The sequence below is a fragment of the Anguilla rostrata genome, chromosome 6 (genome assembly GCF_018555375.3).
Source record: "Anguilla rostrata isolate EN2019 chromosome 6, ASM1855537v3, whole genome shotgun sequence".
NCBI classification, from domain to species: Eukaryota; Metazoa; Chordata; class Actinopteri; order Anguilliformes; family Anguillidae; genus Anguilla; species Anguilla rostrata.
In genome coordinates, this window is record NC_057938.1 from 28,555,217 (window position 1) to 28,572,800 (window position 17,584).

General features: G+C 37.6%; 1 protein-coding gene across 8 annotated transcripts in view; it reads right to left on the reverse strand.

Annotated features, from left to right (window-relative positions):
• The window catches only part of LOC135257857 (serine/threonine-protein kinase MRCK alpha-like), a 377,275-nt gene that overhangs the window by 127,479 nt on the left and 232,212 nt on the right, over nt 1-17,584 (reverse strand). For 7 of the 8 annotated variants that reach the window (XM_064341039.1, XM_064341036.1, XM_064341034.1 and 4 more), the window contains 2 exons: nt 14,446-14,693; nt 12,308-12,413 (listed from right to left, as the gene is read on the reverse strand). In XM_064341039.1, coding sequence (XP_064197109.1) covers nt 12,308-12,413; nt 14,446-14,693 — 354 coding nt within the window. The remainder of the gene's footprint in view (nt 1-12,307; nt 12,414-14,445; nt 14,694-17,584) is intronic. The other variant, XM_064341035.1, reaches the window with a different exon arrangement.

The window sequence follows — 17,584 nt, forward strand, 5'->3', positions numbered from 1 at the left end:
GTCGTAGTTTCAGCAAGAAGGAAGTCAAGCTACGTTAGAAAGGAAATGAGCCTCAAGAACTCGACACTGTATGATTACTGCAACGTATATGGGGTTTCCAAGCATGGGCAAAAGTCATGATGTAGATCTTGGAGAGGCTAGTTGTAGCTTGGTTTTAGGTTAATTTCTCGGCATTGGAATGGCTAATTGAGATAATTATTTTGCCGTTTGTGAAGTAAAAAGTTGCTTTTTTTGCACACATCAGTGGTGAAAACTCAGCTGTGTTACTTATGTTAAAGGGACAAAATAGCTATTGCAAGCAGGGGTATGAATTGTGTTTTTTGAGTTAATTGCATCAAATCCTTTTTAACAATGCATCATTTATGCATCTTAATTTGTTAATCTTTATCAAGGATTAAGAATTGTTTCAGAAGGCAGTGAATGATCAATGTTACATTTTTCCTACAAAATATTGTGAAAAGTCTTTGAACATTGGGAAAAAATCAATGAATTTCTTTCTTTGAATATAATAATAATAATAACAACAACAATAATAATAATATAATTAAAGCCGCAAGCGGCGTTGGGAGGGGTCCAATCACTGGCACCATCGCGCCCCCTATGGAGCGATTTTAAAATGGCTTTTTCCTTATGATCATATGCCTTCACCCAACATATCTAGTGAATATCATGATGATTGTATAAAATATTGATGACTTATGGCCAATTTTGTGCTAAGAGATGCTGTCGGATGACTTAGTTGTGTCGTCATGGATGTGTCCTGGCCGTTTCCCGTGAAGGCCTTTACTATGTCGTAACACTTAGATGGGATGTCGTAACACTTAGATGGCCCGGCGTGTATTTACAGCTTCAGCGCTTCCATGCCGCAAGTAAAAAAGGTATCACACTAGTGTTGTCACAATACCAAAATTTTGACTTTGATACCGATACCAGGTTTAGTATCACGATACTCGATACTGAAAGGATACTGAATCAATGCTTGGTACCTAACAATACTGAAATTACCTTAATAGATCAGAAACGTAATGTCCAAAAGGGTTGACCTCATTTTCGAATTCACGGTTTATTAAAAACCTGGTTTATTAACAACCTTTAAGTTGAAGCCTGTTCAACATATCAATAAGCATAGGCCTATAGTGTTACAACACTAAACCATAGAAAACTATATTAAATACATTTAAAAAATTTAACAATTGTAAAGTAAATTATCTTTAAACAGGTCTTTCACTTTAAAATAGATCTAAAAACAGCATATTTCAATAACAATACAGCATCTTCCTATAATAAAATATTTACAAATTAGAACAGCTATTGCTACTGAAGTGAACTGAGTCTAAGCTTGCGCTGTATCAACGAAGGGGAATGCACAAGCGCACGTCACCTCACTTGCCAACCTTAGTTGCTACTGCCATCTAGCGAAGATTCTGACAAATTACACTTTTCATCCTCTCAATCAGTAATGCGGGAGACAATTTTCCCTGGCTTTTACATTTGACGCAAAACTACCGAACGTCGTAAAATTCTAATAAAAAAAATAAAAAAAAGAAACGGTTTGGTAAGTAGAAAAAGTGCTGAAGTTTCGGTATACCATGCAACATTACGTCAGACACATACCTATTCCAATCCATTGCTCAGCTTAGCAGAGAATGCACATTTCAGAGCGCCTCAGAGACAGATAGAATAATAACACATAAATACACATTTCAAATAATAAATACAACATTGAGAAAAAACAAACAAAAGACGAAATATCAACTCGTGACCTGCGTGCTGCGCATCTATTTATTTAGAAATTGGCAGATGAGAAAATGTTTGGTTACGCTGACCTATAAAACGCTATTCCAAATGCAAAATCAGACATGTTACACATCGTTAGAAAGCTTATACTCTCACCTACTGAATAAATGAATTGTCAATCAAGCCAAATTGTACTAAAAAGGGCGACAACGCGGTAAGCATCAGGTGTGGTATTACGCACAGCTATTTTTGAAGGTAGCCGACCCAGGAATCACAAATGCGCGTCTATTTCACAAACAGATTGTCCAAGACAATATATGCCCACTCAGTTGCAAAAGGGACATCTCTCCGCGTAAAACCAATGGTAAGATTGTATATTTATTCAATGTTTAGTCCCAGATATTGACTGTAACATAGTATAATTTTTGTCTTGTTTATTTCGTTATTCAGTGAGCAGTGTTTTCACTGCTGTATTGGCATATGTTAGGGCTCATGTCAGGTTAATCTTGTTGCTACGGAATATTACATTACATTACAGGCATTTGGCAGACGCTCTTATCCAGAGCGACGTACAACAAAGTGTATAACCATAACCAGGAACAAGTATGACGAAACCCCTAGAGAAAAGTACCGGTCCAAGTACAGGGAACAACCGCATAGTTCAACTTGGACCCTGATGGTTAAACTGATTAACACTAACAACGAGAACGGCCACAACGCAATCTATGGAAAAAATAAATAAAAATACAAGTAGTCGTTAAGACAGTTGATGCGCCTAAGTCACCTATGAAACAGCTGCCTAGTTACAACCCTAAGTTTAGTCATTTACAGGGGGGAAGGGAGGGATGGGGAGAGGTGCAGCCTGAAGAGGTGGGTCTTCAGTCGTCGTTTGAAATGGGTCACAGTCTCAGCTGTTCTGACCTCCACAGGGAGGTCATTCCACCATCGTGGGGCCAGAACAGACAGGAGACGTGTTCTGAAAGATACAATACGGTTCCACCAGCTTCGCTGCTTGGACCCCTAATAATAATAATAATTATTATTATTATTATTATTATTATTATTATCCTACAGAATTCTGTAAGTGAACTGCTAACATCCTTGCAGGTGTTTGGATATACAGTGAGCACCACAATTCATTGGACAGTGACACATTTTTTTGGTATTTTGGTTCTGTACTCTAGCACATTGAGTTTGAAAGGAGACAATGAAATTGAAGTGCAGACTGTCGGCCTTAATTTGAGGGTATTTCCATCCATATCGGATGAACCGTTTAGAAATGACAGCACCTTTTGCAGAAGAGAGCTGTTGATGTCTAGTCTTGATTCTAGACTTTGCAATTGCCTTTGGAGATTGTTGTTGGGGTGTGACAACATGAGGAAGACAGCAGTGTCGATGCAAAGTAAGCTGGCCATCATAAGGCTCAAAAATTAAAATCAATCAATCAGGAACATTGCAAAAACCCTCGGCATGCCCAAGTCAACAGTTTGGTTCATCATTAACAAGAAAAAAACAACTGGTGAACTCAATTATGTCAAAAGACCCGGTAGACTGTATGGCTGCCAGTGGAACGGGCTCACTTGTCTTCATCGATGATGTGACTGCAGACAGAAGTAGAACAATGAATTCTGAAGTCTACAGAAATATCTTATCTGCTCAGATAAATCCAAATGCCTCCAAACTCATTGGACGGCACTTCATCATACTGCTAGAGCAACGAAGGGGTTTTTGACGGCCAAAAATGGGAAAATCCTTGACTGGCCGAGTCAATCACCAGATCTGAATCCAATTGAACATGCATTTTACATGCTGAAGAGGAGACTGAAGGCAAGAAGTCCCCGTAACAAGCAGGAACTGAAGATGGCTGCAGTACAGGCCTGGCAGAGCATCACCAGGGAAGATACCCAGCGTCTGGTGATGTCTATGCGTCGCAGACTTCAAGCAGCCATTGCATGCAAAGGATATGCGACCAAATATTAAAAATTATTACTTTATTCTACATTACGTTAAACTGTCCAATATTTTTGATGCCCGAAAATGGGGGGGACTATGTACTAAAGGTTCTATAATTTCTAAACGGTTCATCCGATGTATGAAAATACCCTCAAATTAAAGCTGACAGTCTGCACTTCATCCTCATTGTCATTGCATCCTTTCAAACTCAAAGTGCTTGAGTACAAAACCAAAATAACAAAAAAATGTGTCACTGTCCAATGAATTATGGTGCTCACTGTAAGACTGTATATGTGTAGGGTAATAGATCACCAAATTTTTCCACCATGTTCAGCTTAATCTTTTTAATATATTTTTGGACATAATTAATTTGTATTCAATGTGAAGTGCATGCAACTAATTTAAAACTGAGGAATCATTAAATTAAGGAAAAAGGCTATTCAATTTATATAATTAAAATCAAAACATGGATACCAATAAAATTTAATAATGCAACAATAATAAATGAGTGGAAATATTTATATTGTGCAGTCAAAAATAAATGCAGCCCAGCAGGGAAACTGGCTTTTTGAGTGCAAATTATAGACATTAAAAGGGGCCGACATTACATCCAAAAAATAAGCGAGGTAGAAACTTAATTGAAAAAAAGTTTTTAATAGGCTATTATAAGTGCCTCATCCCCAAATTTAGTAGTGTACACTAACAGACTTTATGTGGATTCCATCTACTGGCATAAAATTTAATTTTTCATGAATTATTATAGTCATACATGTCCAGAACCATTAAATGCTGAATGATGATTAATTCATTTAACAACCGATGAATTCATTTAACAACCGCCTGTTTTTAAACTGACTTAACCACCGCAAAATATGGCCACTTTACTTTAAAATGTGAACGTGCTGTACAACTTTGTCATTGGGACCACCTATGTCCGCCATATTGTTTGCCCGACATTTTGACTTTTTAGTTAGGGCGTGGAAGTTTTATCCGTTAAAATGTCTGAGGCTCAGCAACCATAAGTTGTAGTCCAACCAAATTTGGTAGGTCGGTTCCTATGGCTCCCCACTACTCAGGCACTACAAATCACCTATGTCGGCCAGATGATGGCGCTATAACAAAGGGTCATGTTTAAAAGGTCATAACTCCCACACCGTAAGTCAGATCAACACAAAACTTAATCGACTGATGCATCTGAATGTGCTCTACAACTTCTACTGGGACCACCTATGTCCGCCATATTGTTTGCCCACCATTTGGACTTTTTCATTAGGTGGGGTGCAGAAGAGCTGGAGCTCCAAATCTAAGTTTTACGACATCTAGTAAACTTCTTTACGGCAAGCGACATCCATGGCGACGCAAGTAATCCGACACCGTAGGGTCTAGTTTTTAGCAGTGAGGGGAGGGTCTGAGCGTCACGGAAGCAATGGAAGACAGTGCCAGCCAGAGTGCATGCTAGGCTATCAAGAGTTTGTAAGTAAAAGCTTTTTAAGAGGATGTATAATTACTTTTCTTGAGCATAGATCCATTTGAAGACAATATCGGGTGAGTTTAGTCTTTGAATCCGTCATTATGCTGAGAGAAATCGTATTCTCAATTTAATCTCTACATTGAAGCTTTGGGTTGTAACTAGTTAGCTGTTTTGTAGGTGACTTAACTCGTCTTGACTATTGCTTGTATTTTTGCATAGACTGCGTTGTTGCTGTTCTTGTTTGTGTTAGTGTTAATCAGTTTAACCTACAGGGTCCAAGTTGAACTATGCGGTTGTTCCCTGCACTTGGAACGGTAGGCTACTGCCCTCTAGGGTTTTCGACACACTTGTTCCTGGTTATGGTTATACACTTTGTTGTACGTCGCTCTGGATAAGAGCGTCAGCCAAATGCCTGTAATGTAATGTAATGTAAAACAAATTTCACATCCCTTTCCACAGTTTAAAACAGATTCCATTTTCTTTGGTGAAATCCAGAAGGCACGCCCACTCTGCCCACCCTCTAAACAAATTAGCATATTATCTGTAGCTAGTTCAACTGGTAGAACTAGCTGGCCATAATGACCTAGGTAGTAGGTAAGCTAGCTGCATTTTATTAAAGGTTTTGTGACCTAGCTAGCTTAACTATGTGCCAGTATGCAGCCAGCTTAACTAGGTGACCCTTGTCAGGCAGCTAGTTAAATTAGCTAGTTAAATTTCTTATTGTAGCTAGCTCAACTAGGTGGCCTTTTTGCAAAACGAGTTGGCTAATTGTGCAGTTAGTTGGGTCTCCAGGCCAATTAGCTTGGCACAAGAGGATGACACCATTGATTTACTTTCTCTGTCTCTATCTACTGAACACATCACATTTCACTATGTAAGTATTACTGCTCAAAATATTTCAGTTATATACGGTATTTTTTAAATTGAATGTCTTAAAATAGATTAGTGGCATTTCATAATGAGGATATTTCACACTGTAACGTAAGTGTTTGTTGGTAGCATTTTAAGGTAAAAAAGCTAGGTAATTTTTGTGTTTCATGCACCAGATATGATATTGGAAGTTGGAACATCGCCAAACGTGGTGAACGGTTGAATATTGTTTTCATGTCACCCCATCCCCATACAAGACAACATTACATTTAAACATTTAGGTACTGTACCACATTGTGTGACATATTTTTAAATTATTTTTTTATCTGATATCAATGTTTCATCTTAAACATTCATAAGGGGCTCATGTATATGCTTTATAATGGACAAAAACTATAATGTACTGACAGAAAGTTTGTAATTCCCACTTGAATAATATGTAAAAGTGAGTTTCTTGTGTCAAAACAGTTGATTTGTAGTGAAATACGTTATTACGTTGTGATTTACAGCAATGCATAATTCAGACATTTTGGATAGATTTGGAGATATGGGGTGCACTGCTTACTTTTTGCTTCATAGATCTTTAGTAGTTCTACATATCCACCCTTAGATTGTATCAACTTGTGTTCAAAGAGTTTTTGATCCAGGACATATATAGTTTAACCTGTTGTATATATGGGATCTCCCAGTATTTCATTGCAAACTAAAAAAAAAACAATTTTTGCTTTTTTTCCTAGGCAATTGCCTTTGTGGCAGATTACTTATTCCTAAATTATGAATATAAACTAATCTAAGTTAGTATTGTAAATAGTAGAAATGCTTATTGCTTAATTTACTCTATATTTCAAGTCTCTGTGATGCTCACACCTGGAGTTATAAAGCTTTAAATAGGATTCCCCCTAAATTTGAAAGGATTGACCAGATTTGGCATGTGCGCAAAGAGGTTAAACTGAGGAGTAAACTTCCATCAGTCTAAAATAGACATGTGGTCACGCCCATTGCCCGTCCCCTTAAGAAAATTTGCATATAATCTGTCGCTAGTGCAACTAGTAGATGCCTAATAGTTCAAGCTGGTTGGTCGTGAGGACCAAATAGTTTAGCTAGCTGGCCATAAAGTTTAGCTAGTTGCATGGTACAATTGTAGCTAGCTTAACTAGTGCGCCAATAACAAGCTTACCAAGTGAGCAAAATAAATGTAGCTAGCTGACCTAGCTTTATGTTACACCTAACTAGTTGCATTTTTGTGGCAACTAGTAACTTAAAGCGGAAACTAGCTGTGTTCTGAGGGGAGCTAGTTGGCTTTTTGGCACAGCTAGCAACAGTTGAGGCCAAACGTTTACATACACCTAGGCAAAAGGTCAAAAGGTCAAGGTCAAACTCAATTTTTCACAACTCCACATACATTTCATGTTACCATCATGTTCCTTCCTGAACGATGCAGTGTCTGTGTGGTCCCAAGATTTTTATATTTGCATACAATTGTTTGTACCGATGCTCATGGTACCTTCAGTTATTTGGAAATTGCTCCTAAGGAGGAATCGGACAAGTGGAGGTCCACAATTTTTTTTCTTTGCTGATTTCCTTGGATTTTCCAATGGTATCAAGGGCAAAAAGGCAGTGGCTCTAAACGTATGCCCTTAACCCCTTCAGTGGACTGGCAAATCTGGCCAATCCTTGCCCATTTAGACGGTACCCTATTTAAAGCTTTATAACTCCAGATGTGAACACCACACAGACTTGAAAAATGGCTTAAATGAAGCAAGACATTTGTACCATTTACAATATTAACTTAGATTAGTTTATATTCATAATTTTGGAAGAAATAAAGTGCCACAAATGCAATTGTCTAGGCAAAAATGAATTTTGTATTTTTTTGTTTGCAATGAAATACTGAGAGATTGCATATATACACCAAGTTAAACTATACATGTCCTGGATCAAAACTTATTGACCACAAGTTCATAAAATCCAAGTGTGGATATGTAGAACTATTAAAGTTCTATGAAGCAAAAACTAAGCAGTGTACCCAGCGTCTCCAAATCTATCCAAAATGTCTAAATTATGTATTGCTGTAAATTTTCACGCAATTCACTACAAATCAACAGTTTTGACTCAAGAAACTCACTGTTGCATAATTTTCAAGTGGAAATTGCAAGCTTTCCGTCAGTACAGTGGTCTAAAATATCTAAGAAGGTCCAGAATATAAATGAGCACCATATGAAGGTTTAAGATGAAACATTGATGTGAGATTAAAAAATAATGCAAAAACATTGTCACACAATGCGGTACAGTACCTAAATGTGTAATAATTAACTCTTGTATGTATTTCTATACTCCGCACTCTCCTATGTTTTCCTGTATGGGGATGGGACAACGTGAAAAATATTTTCAACCATCCACCACGTTTTGGCAATGTTCCAACTCTCACGTCATCACTGTTGCATGCGTCACAAAAACTACTAAAGTACTAATGAGCGCTTACATTACAGTGTGAAATATCCTCATTATAAAATACCACTATCCTATCTGAAGACACTCAATTTCAAAATAACGTATATAACCATAATATTTTGAGCACTAATACTTACATTAGCATTTACTGATAGACCTATCTGACAATGTTTTCTGGAGCAAAACAGAAGCGGATAGTATCATTGCTTTACTGTCTCTGTCTACTGAACACATAAAATTTCATCATTGCTATGTAGGTATTACAGCTCAAAATATTTCGGTTCGTTCCGTTGCTACCACAATATAACAAACTTTCTTGTGTCTACAGCTGCAGTTTCTCACTGCAATTACTAATATTGAATATAAGACGCAATTCATGCTGTAGTGTGCCAATGTCGAAATAAATAGTATGGTACTCTGCGGGCAGCACGCAGGTAGCAGAGATGACGAGTTGATATTTCGTTTTTTGCTTCGTTTTTTTCAATGTCGTATTTATTATTTGAAATATGTATTATTATTCTATCTGTCTCTCAGGCGCTCTGAGTGTGCATTCTCTGCTAAGCTGAGCAATGGATTGGAATATGTGTTTGACGTAGTGTTGCATGGTACACCGAAACTTCAGCACCTTTTCAGTACTTAAAAAAATGGTTCGTTATTTGACTTTTCCGACGTTTAGTACTTTTAGGTCAAATGTAAAAGCCAGGGAAATGTGTCTCTCGCATTACTGATTGAGAGGATGAAAGGTGCAATTTGTCAGAATCTTCACTCGATGGGAGTAGCAACTAAGGTAGCCAAGTTGATACAGTGCAAGCTTCGACTCAGTACACTTCAGTAGCAATAGATGTTCTAATTTGGAAATATGAAAATATGCTGCCTTTAGACCTGTTTAAAAGTTATTTAGTTTACAATTGTTTAATTTTGGAAATATATTTTTCTATTAGTGTTGTAACATTATAGGCCTATGCTTATTAATATGTTGAACAGGCTTCAACTTAAAGGTTGTTAATAAACCAGGTTGTTAATAAACCGTGAAGTCGAAAATGAGGTCAACCCTTGTGGACATTACGTTTCTGATCTATTAAGGTAATTTCAGTATCGTTAGGTACCGAGAATTGAATCAGTATCGTTTAAAGTTACAATCTCAAAGAGATTTTTTTGTTTTTGGACCTCACTTCCCATAGATCCAACCGGATCCAACCAGTGTCGCCTGTGTGACGTCAGTCAGTTGGCACGCCAACTACAACACTTACTATTTACTGAATAAAAAACAGTTGTTATAAAAGTAACGTTATGTACATACTCATTCGTTGTCTAACATTAGGCTAACTTAAGATGTCTTTACACTGCCGAGCCGGGTTAAAATGCCGTAGCAAACCTGGAGTAGAATTAGTGATGATCAATTTCTGCAAACATACTTTATCCACCTTTTGCCCGGTATGAACATTCTCTGCATTTACACTGCAGAGAAGAATTTGCAGGATTCGCTGTGGCTCGTGCAATTATGTATCTCGTGCACAATAAGCAGTCTTTTTCGTGAATGATTGTTGTGTGATATTTTTGAGACAACTGCCTTGCAACAACTGCCCTGGTGTTTCTGGTTCTGCTAGCTAAACTGTTCAAGAATAAAGCTGAGCTGGGTGCTAAATTAGCAATCAGAACAATAAGAATAAAACAAAAACAAAGGAGATTTCATCAAAAAGGGCATAAAGGCTGAAGGAACATATGAGGAAGCGTAATAAAACAATAATGCTAATCCATACTGCCGTATTCTTTTATTTAGTTTTCTCCTGCGTGACGTCTTCAGAAATCAGACCCGGCTCTGCTCCACATACCCCGGCTTTATTCAGATCATTATAATATATTGATGAACTCGATGGCAATGTAAATAACGGTAACGTTAAGGCCAGTTCAGATCAATGATTCGCAGCAAGGCGAAACGGTTTTAGAATGTTGCAGAGAAAATTGCAGCGGTGTGAACTGGCTAGTAGCCGAGCCGTTGCCTGCCCAAAGGTTTTAAAAGACAGAACTTGTCAAATCGCCAAGTGCAGTTTTAGAACGTTTACAATCAGACGTCTTGGAATTTTGCAAGTTGCATCCAGTCTCGTTGCAAATCATTGATCTGAACTGGCCTTTAGGTAGCTACACTGCAATGTTGCAACAAGGTAGCATTGCATTCGAGAGACGGTTTGCGAGGTCGGTACCGGTCGGTAGCGTTAGCTAGCGTTTTTTCTAATTGTTAGCTGACATTAGATTGTGTTAATTACATTAGCTAGCTAGCTAATGCAACGTTACCTGATATGAGAGATGGATACTGTGCGCAACGTTGTCTAAACTAATGTTGTCTTTCTTGACGTGGTCCGGTAGCTAGCGTTAGCTGTGCAAATAGCTATGTAATTTAGCAATGTTACATTGTCAACAAATGTAATATAAAATGTATATCAACAAATAATATGATCTCCAATGTTACACAAAAACTTTTTAGGGTTCCATAACTCACCCCACCCCCCCTTTCTCTGTTATTGTAACACATGCAGACACTGGAAAAAAAAAAAACAGTACGCCGCTCACACAAAAGTGAGTTGAAGAGCGAGCCTACCCTCTCTGGCGGACCAACCACTGATGGGTGATGGAAAACGTGTCACTAACTGTGCGCCGCTTGTGATTTTTTCCCGGGAATGTCGCCACAGACACAGTTCTTTAATCATAAATTATTATTATAATAATAATATAAATGAATATAATAATAGGCTCAATCACCATTGTGTTACCTAATTCGGCGACAGATAGTGACTTAACAGACATTTATTTTTATGAAAATCTTTGAGATTATTACTTTAAATCTAGAATAATTTTGGACTATATTTTGCAAATTTGGAATAAGGGCCAGAATACTTTCATTTTCCGAATAAGATTGGAATAATGTTGTGCATATATATTGGTCAGTGACAAATTTGTGTACCCATTAGGAGTGTCTAGAAATGAGAGTGCAAATCAGTGGTTGAGAGGTCTTGAATGTTGTTTCTCTTTGACATAGCCTAGGACAACACAGTGTGAATTTTCATTAAGTTGACTGTCCATTGTGCTGTCCCACATTTGAACAATATGCAATACAATAAAGGTTACTACTGCCTTTCTCCAGACTGTTAAAGCAGCAATTGCATTGCAAGGATTTCATTTCTAAATTACATGTAAGTGTATTTCTTGTTTGAAAATTTCCCTTGCATCAGCCCTCCACAGAGTAGTTGTGGTAGACTTAGACCACGGAATAACTAAGTCACCGTAGTCAGAGCTCTCTATGCACTATGCATCTTGCAAATGAATCGTGCATTTATGTCTGTCTGTCCGCCATGTTTCAGTATGCCTGTGCCTGTATTTCTTTAGTGTGCCCACCTTTTTCCATCATTAGCATATCTGTTTGCAGGGTCTGTACATGCTTATCTGAGCCCTTCTGTAGGGTGTCAATCTGTGCCTGCCTGTAGTATGTCCACCTTTTCTAAACACCGTTTCTGTCTGTAGAACCTGTCTAAGCCAATGTACATTGTACAAAAAGAAAAGATGTTGGAGTGCTCCATAGATATTTATATTTTTGTTAACATAAACTCGAGTAGGCAGAAAGGTGGTCTTTGAAAAAGGATACTTTTTTATCCAGGAACAAGAATTATACGTTTTAAAAGCCTTACTTTTATGGGCATAGTCAATAAATTAGACAAACAGAAAAAAAGAATGGTTCCAACACAAATTGGCCTTGTTCATAGGTACGTATTGTCAAGAATTTGTCTTCGCGGTAATTTTAGTCTTACCTTAACTTTTGTGTGTGTACCTCACCTTGTCAAGTTCACTGGAGAGCCTTTTGTTCTCGTCTGTAAGAAGGATCCGCTCCCTCTCGTACTTCTGCTTATACTCGGTTTCAAACTCCTCTCGCTCGTTCTGACTGTGGGAGGCAAGCAAACACAGGCCACACTATTCAGTAAGTGCAGTAGGTGCTTTTAAACAGTAATTGCTATTCACAGTCAAATACAAACTCTGAAGTAATAGAGATCCTGGTGATATCCCCATTGCTAAACAAAGGGAATGAGATAGTATATTTCACTCAAAGACTGGTTTGAATAATTCTTTCTCGTCAATGTGACACTAAATTAGTCTAGTCCAGTGTTTCTTAAACTACAGGTTGGGACACAAAATGGGGCATGGGAGTAGGTCCCAAAATGAGTCCACTAGGCTGTGCTAGAATGTGTATTTGACTGAAAGTACCATATTGTTATGTTGGGTATCAATCTTAAAAGTATTTCTAATTTGGGGCCTGATAATAAAAAGTTTAAGAACCAGTGGTCTAATCAGTATTAAGAAATATAATAAGAACAGTCAATGATAGTCTGATGAGTCAATTCTATAATTTTTAAAACGTCTCTGCTAATTAGCAGTTCACTATCACAAGTATCAACCCAGACAGCTTGAACAATGGTGTAAATTGTGTGCATTTACTAAATATCTTAACTAAAGATACCACATGAACCATCTAAGTAGAATAACTAACACAAGGTAGAATAAAATAAATAACACAAAAAGAAAATGCATCTGATCATTACAAACAGGATATAAACTCATAATATCCACAAGAAACAAGGCATTTAATAGTTACAATGCTTTAAAACTGACCATCTTTCCAGTGTATGAAATTCATTAATTAGCAGTGGAAATATTCAAAAATAGTCTGATGTGGGTATTGTTTTTTGATAGAATCTACTTCAGTATCTTCCATAGAATCGATAAAATATCCAAAAACCAAACCCAGTAACTATACTGATAACAGCAGGGTTTAAGATTAGAGATATTTCACCTTAAACCTGCTTCCAAACCATCAGTTTGTCACTAGGCAGTATTGTGTAGTTACAGATTGGATGTCTCAAGGCTGTTATGCAGTACTGTATAATTAGTGTTGTTCCACATGTTTAATGAGTGTAGTGCTTCATTTTTTCGCTGTTATGCAGTACTGTTCAACCACAGTGATCGGTTTGGGTCAAACTGACCCATTTTAAACTTCTTAACAGGAATGAATGACATTTGAGAAATGCATTTCATAACCAGTGACTAAACCGGTGCAAATTTGCTTTTGGTTTTTTGTTCATTATCTCTACTGCTTTATGACTTCTTGTTCACATGGTTTCTTTTAATATAATAAGACAAACATTAAAAATAATTAAGAATGTCAGTTCAAATCAATACCCAACTACATGAAAACCTTGTATCATTTTACTTTTCACAGATAAACAAGATTTATGACCTCATGCCTTCATTATAGCGGATTTTAAAAATATACATCACATATTCACAAAAACGTAATGACACTTTCATTGTTAAATGTGATCTAGTGGAGACAAATGGCAACCATTAACCATATATATTATTATAAATTGAGATATATATATATATATATATCGCAAAACTTTTATTTCTGTATTGCTTTAAAATCCCTACAATATTCTGGGTGCATTTGACCTTGGCAAATGCAGGTGCAAAAAACTAAACTGAACAGTTAATTAGTGTTGTGCTGAACCTCTATGCTTTCGCAGTGCTCTAAAGGGCTGAAATAAGAACCCAATCCATTTTGAATTAAAACGTATATTAGTTTTTGGATTTGCTTTCAGGAGTTTTACATGTTATACTCAAGCTGAAAATAAAGCCTCTGATTGATAGGTCCTCTCTAAGTAGCTTGTACACCTGCGGTGATGTTGTAGAGATAGGCCAGATTGCCAGCAGCAAACTTCAGCATTTCACTGATGAAGACAATATACCAAAATGTTCAAATCTTTTAGCCTAGTCTTACTGAAAAACACTAAGTGTGAACCCATCCTAATTGTAGTTCCTGATTGAAGCATCTCAGTCTATGGGGTCATGCAATACCATGTAATTACAGTGTTTTACTTTGTTGTATAATTAGAAAATAGTGCATTGCAACTCTTCACCTCTCGCGGCGCGTCTTCTCCAGTTTGTCCTTGAGGACAAGGATCTCCTTGTTGAGGGCAAGCTGCTGGCCCTCAGCATCACGCAACTCCTTCTTCAGACTCTTGAGCTCATTGGAGTAGAGCAGCTCCCGGCGGGATAGCTCCTCCTCATAGAAAAGTGTCTTCTTCTCCAGTTCCACTCGAGCTTTGCTCAACTCCTGGTTCTGTTCTGAGCCAACCATGCCTGACACACGGCCTACTTGTTTCTGCTAAGAGAGGGAAGGTCAAATATGTTTGTGTCTGTATTTGGGTAGGTACAGTGTCACAGTTTCAAAGTAGGTCACAGTGTATTATCTGACAAGATATAAATGATATTGCAACAGTAATCATCACAGCCAGAGCTGCCTAACCCTCTTCCTGGAGTTCTACTGTCCTGTAGGTTATTATTTCAACAATTTGGCACATCTGATTCTACTAATTAGCAGCTCAACGGGTTACCTAGCTGTAAAATGAGGTGTGCTTTGTTAGGGTTGGAGTGGAATCCAACAGGACGGTAGATCTCGGGCAACAGGTTTCAAATTTGACCAGCTGTTTTGTGTTTTGTAAATGGCCGCATAATACAGTGATACCATAAAACCGTGGTATTTTTGGACAAGATTATCATACTGTGAAAATCTCACACCATGACACCCCTAGTATGTATATTGTAACTGTGTTACATATAATGTACATTTATTTCAGGCTGCTATTGGTGTAGTTAGTTATTTTCCACATTAATAATGTATTATTGGTCAAAAGCGCTGTCAGTCATCCCACAAGAAGTGGAAGGGACAGTCTAAGATGGCAACAGAGGACAAAGAAACAAAAGAAAAAAATAATTACACTTCTCTAACACCCTTTACTCTGGATTTATATCTGCTTTTCAGCAGATTTTTTTTTTCCTCCCTCCCTGCTACCTGTATTGTTCCACCCTCCTCTTGCCCTGTTACCCTCTCCCCCCCAAGGTCGCATTTCCTTAAACCCCCACCTCAGTCCACCCGTTCCCCAGCCCCAAATTGCAGGTATTTTCCTTCCCGGCATTGAAGCTTTCAGTCGTCTGTTTTCACTTAAAGATTGACTGGTTTAAAACCTGGTGTTTTGCGAACAATTTGGATTTTATTGACAAATGGGATTGTTTCTGGGGTAGGCCTTTATTATTCAGAAGGGATGGTCTTCACCCGCGTTGAAACGGAACGTCAGTGCTGGCCGACAACTTCAAGGACCATTTATTGTTACGACAAGAGGACATCTCAATGAAAAAACAAAAAACTCCTATACATAGAAATTCATTGCTTGAAAATCGTGTACATACATACTGTGATGTCTACAATATTGAAACTGTTATTTCTGATAGAAAAACCAAAGCACAGAAACAGTCGAAGAGATGGTCTAGTCTGATTATTGTATCCCTGAATGGTCATAGCCCAGTAAAAAAGTTTGGCCATGAACAAAAGGTAAACATGGCTCTGTTAAACATCCGGGCACTTACTAATAAAACTTTTGTTGTAAATGATCTTATTAATGAACGGAAGCTATATTTTATTTTTCTGACTGAAACATGGCTCGGTTCAGATGGAGCCTCTCTTAACTGAAGCCTCTCCTCCAAAGTACAGTTTTATCCACTCGATACGTGAGGGTAAGAGAGGAGGAGGATTGGCAGCTATTTTCTCAGACACTTTTAAATGCAAGCATTTGCATTTTGGTAGTTTTTCATCTTTCGAATATCAGGCTATACTGGAAAGTCAGACATCAGTGCTGTTGATTACTATTTATCGACCACCAAAGCATACAGCTTCATTCCTACCCGAAATGTCTGAACTACTGCCTGTCTATTTTACTAACCATGATAGGATTCTTATAACTGGTGATTTGAATTTGCATGTTGATAACGTCTCAGACTGTCTCAGATTGTATTTATGCAACTTTTACATTCTTTTGATTTTACTCAACATATTGTTGGGCCAACCCACAAATGTGGCCCCGCCTTAGATCTAGCGATCTCTAGAGGTCTGAATATTATAGTTGATACGATTGTTTATATTAATATATCAGATCACTACTGTCTGTTTTTTAACATGACTATCGTTGGTTTAGCAAAAAATGATACAGAGCCTTTCATTAAAAGACGTTTTTTAAGTCCCTCCTCAGCCACCAAGTTCCCTTATCACATCCTTAGTCTACCCCTCTCAGTTTAAATCTCATCGATACATGAAAAAGTAAATCTCTAAAAAGTAAAACTCCAAATTAAAATCAGCTCTTGACATAGTGGCATCTATGAAAACTAAAAAGAAATCACAGACTAAAGTAATGCCTTGGAAAAATTAGCGAATACGTCTGTTCAAGAGGGAGTGTTGTAGAGCCGAGCGAAGGTGGAAACAAAACAAACTAACAATCCACCGAGAGATCCTTACAAAATCCATATATGTTTATAACAAAGCTTTATGCTGTGAGAGACAGGCATACTTCTCTAAGATTATCAGTGATAGCGGGAGCAACCCTAGAATCTTATTTTCGACCATCGATCGCCTTTTAAATCCTTCCCAGTTTTGTGAACAAATATGCCATGCCTCACAGTTGAAATGTGAAGAGTATGCATCATTTTTTGATAATAAGCTCGTTAATATCCGACCTGGTATTGTGAATAATGTTGAAAATCAAAAAAATTTGATTGTTAGTGACTGTCTGGGAAATCTGAATTCTTTTTGTAAAAACAGTGAAGGGGAACTCCGTAAAATTATTTTGCAGTTGAAGTCATTCACTTGCTCCCTGGATGCAATTCCCACTACTTTCTTTAAGGAGGTCTCAGAGATCTTAGTTTGATTGGTGATGTACTGGACATGGTAAATTGCTCTCTAGAAACAGGCATCTTTCTATATGCACTCAAAACAGCTCTAGTGAAGCCCTTACTCAAGAAGCATAATCTTGATTCTTCCATTTTGAGCAATTTTAGGCCTATTTCCAACCTGCCTTTTCTGAGTAAGACATTGGAAAAGGCAGTCTTTAAACAGTTGGATGCATTCTTACAGGACAACAAGATCCATGAAAAATTTCAGTCCGGTTTTAGAAGGGGACACAGTACTGAAACAGCACTTTTAAAAGTAATCAATGATCTTAGAGTGAG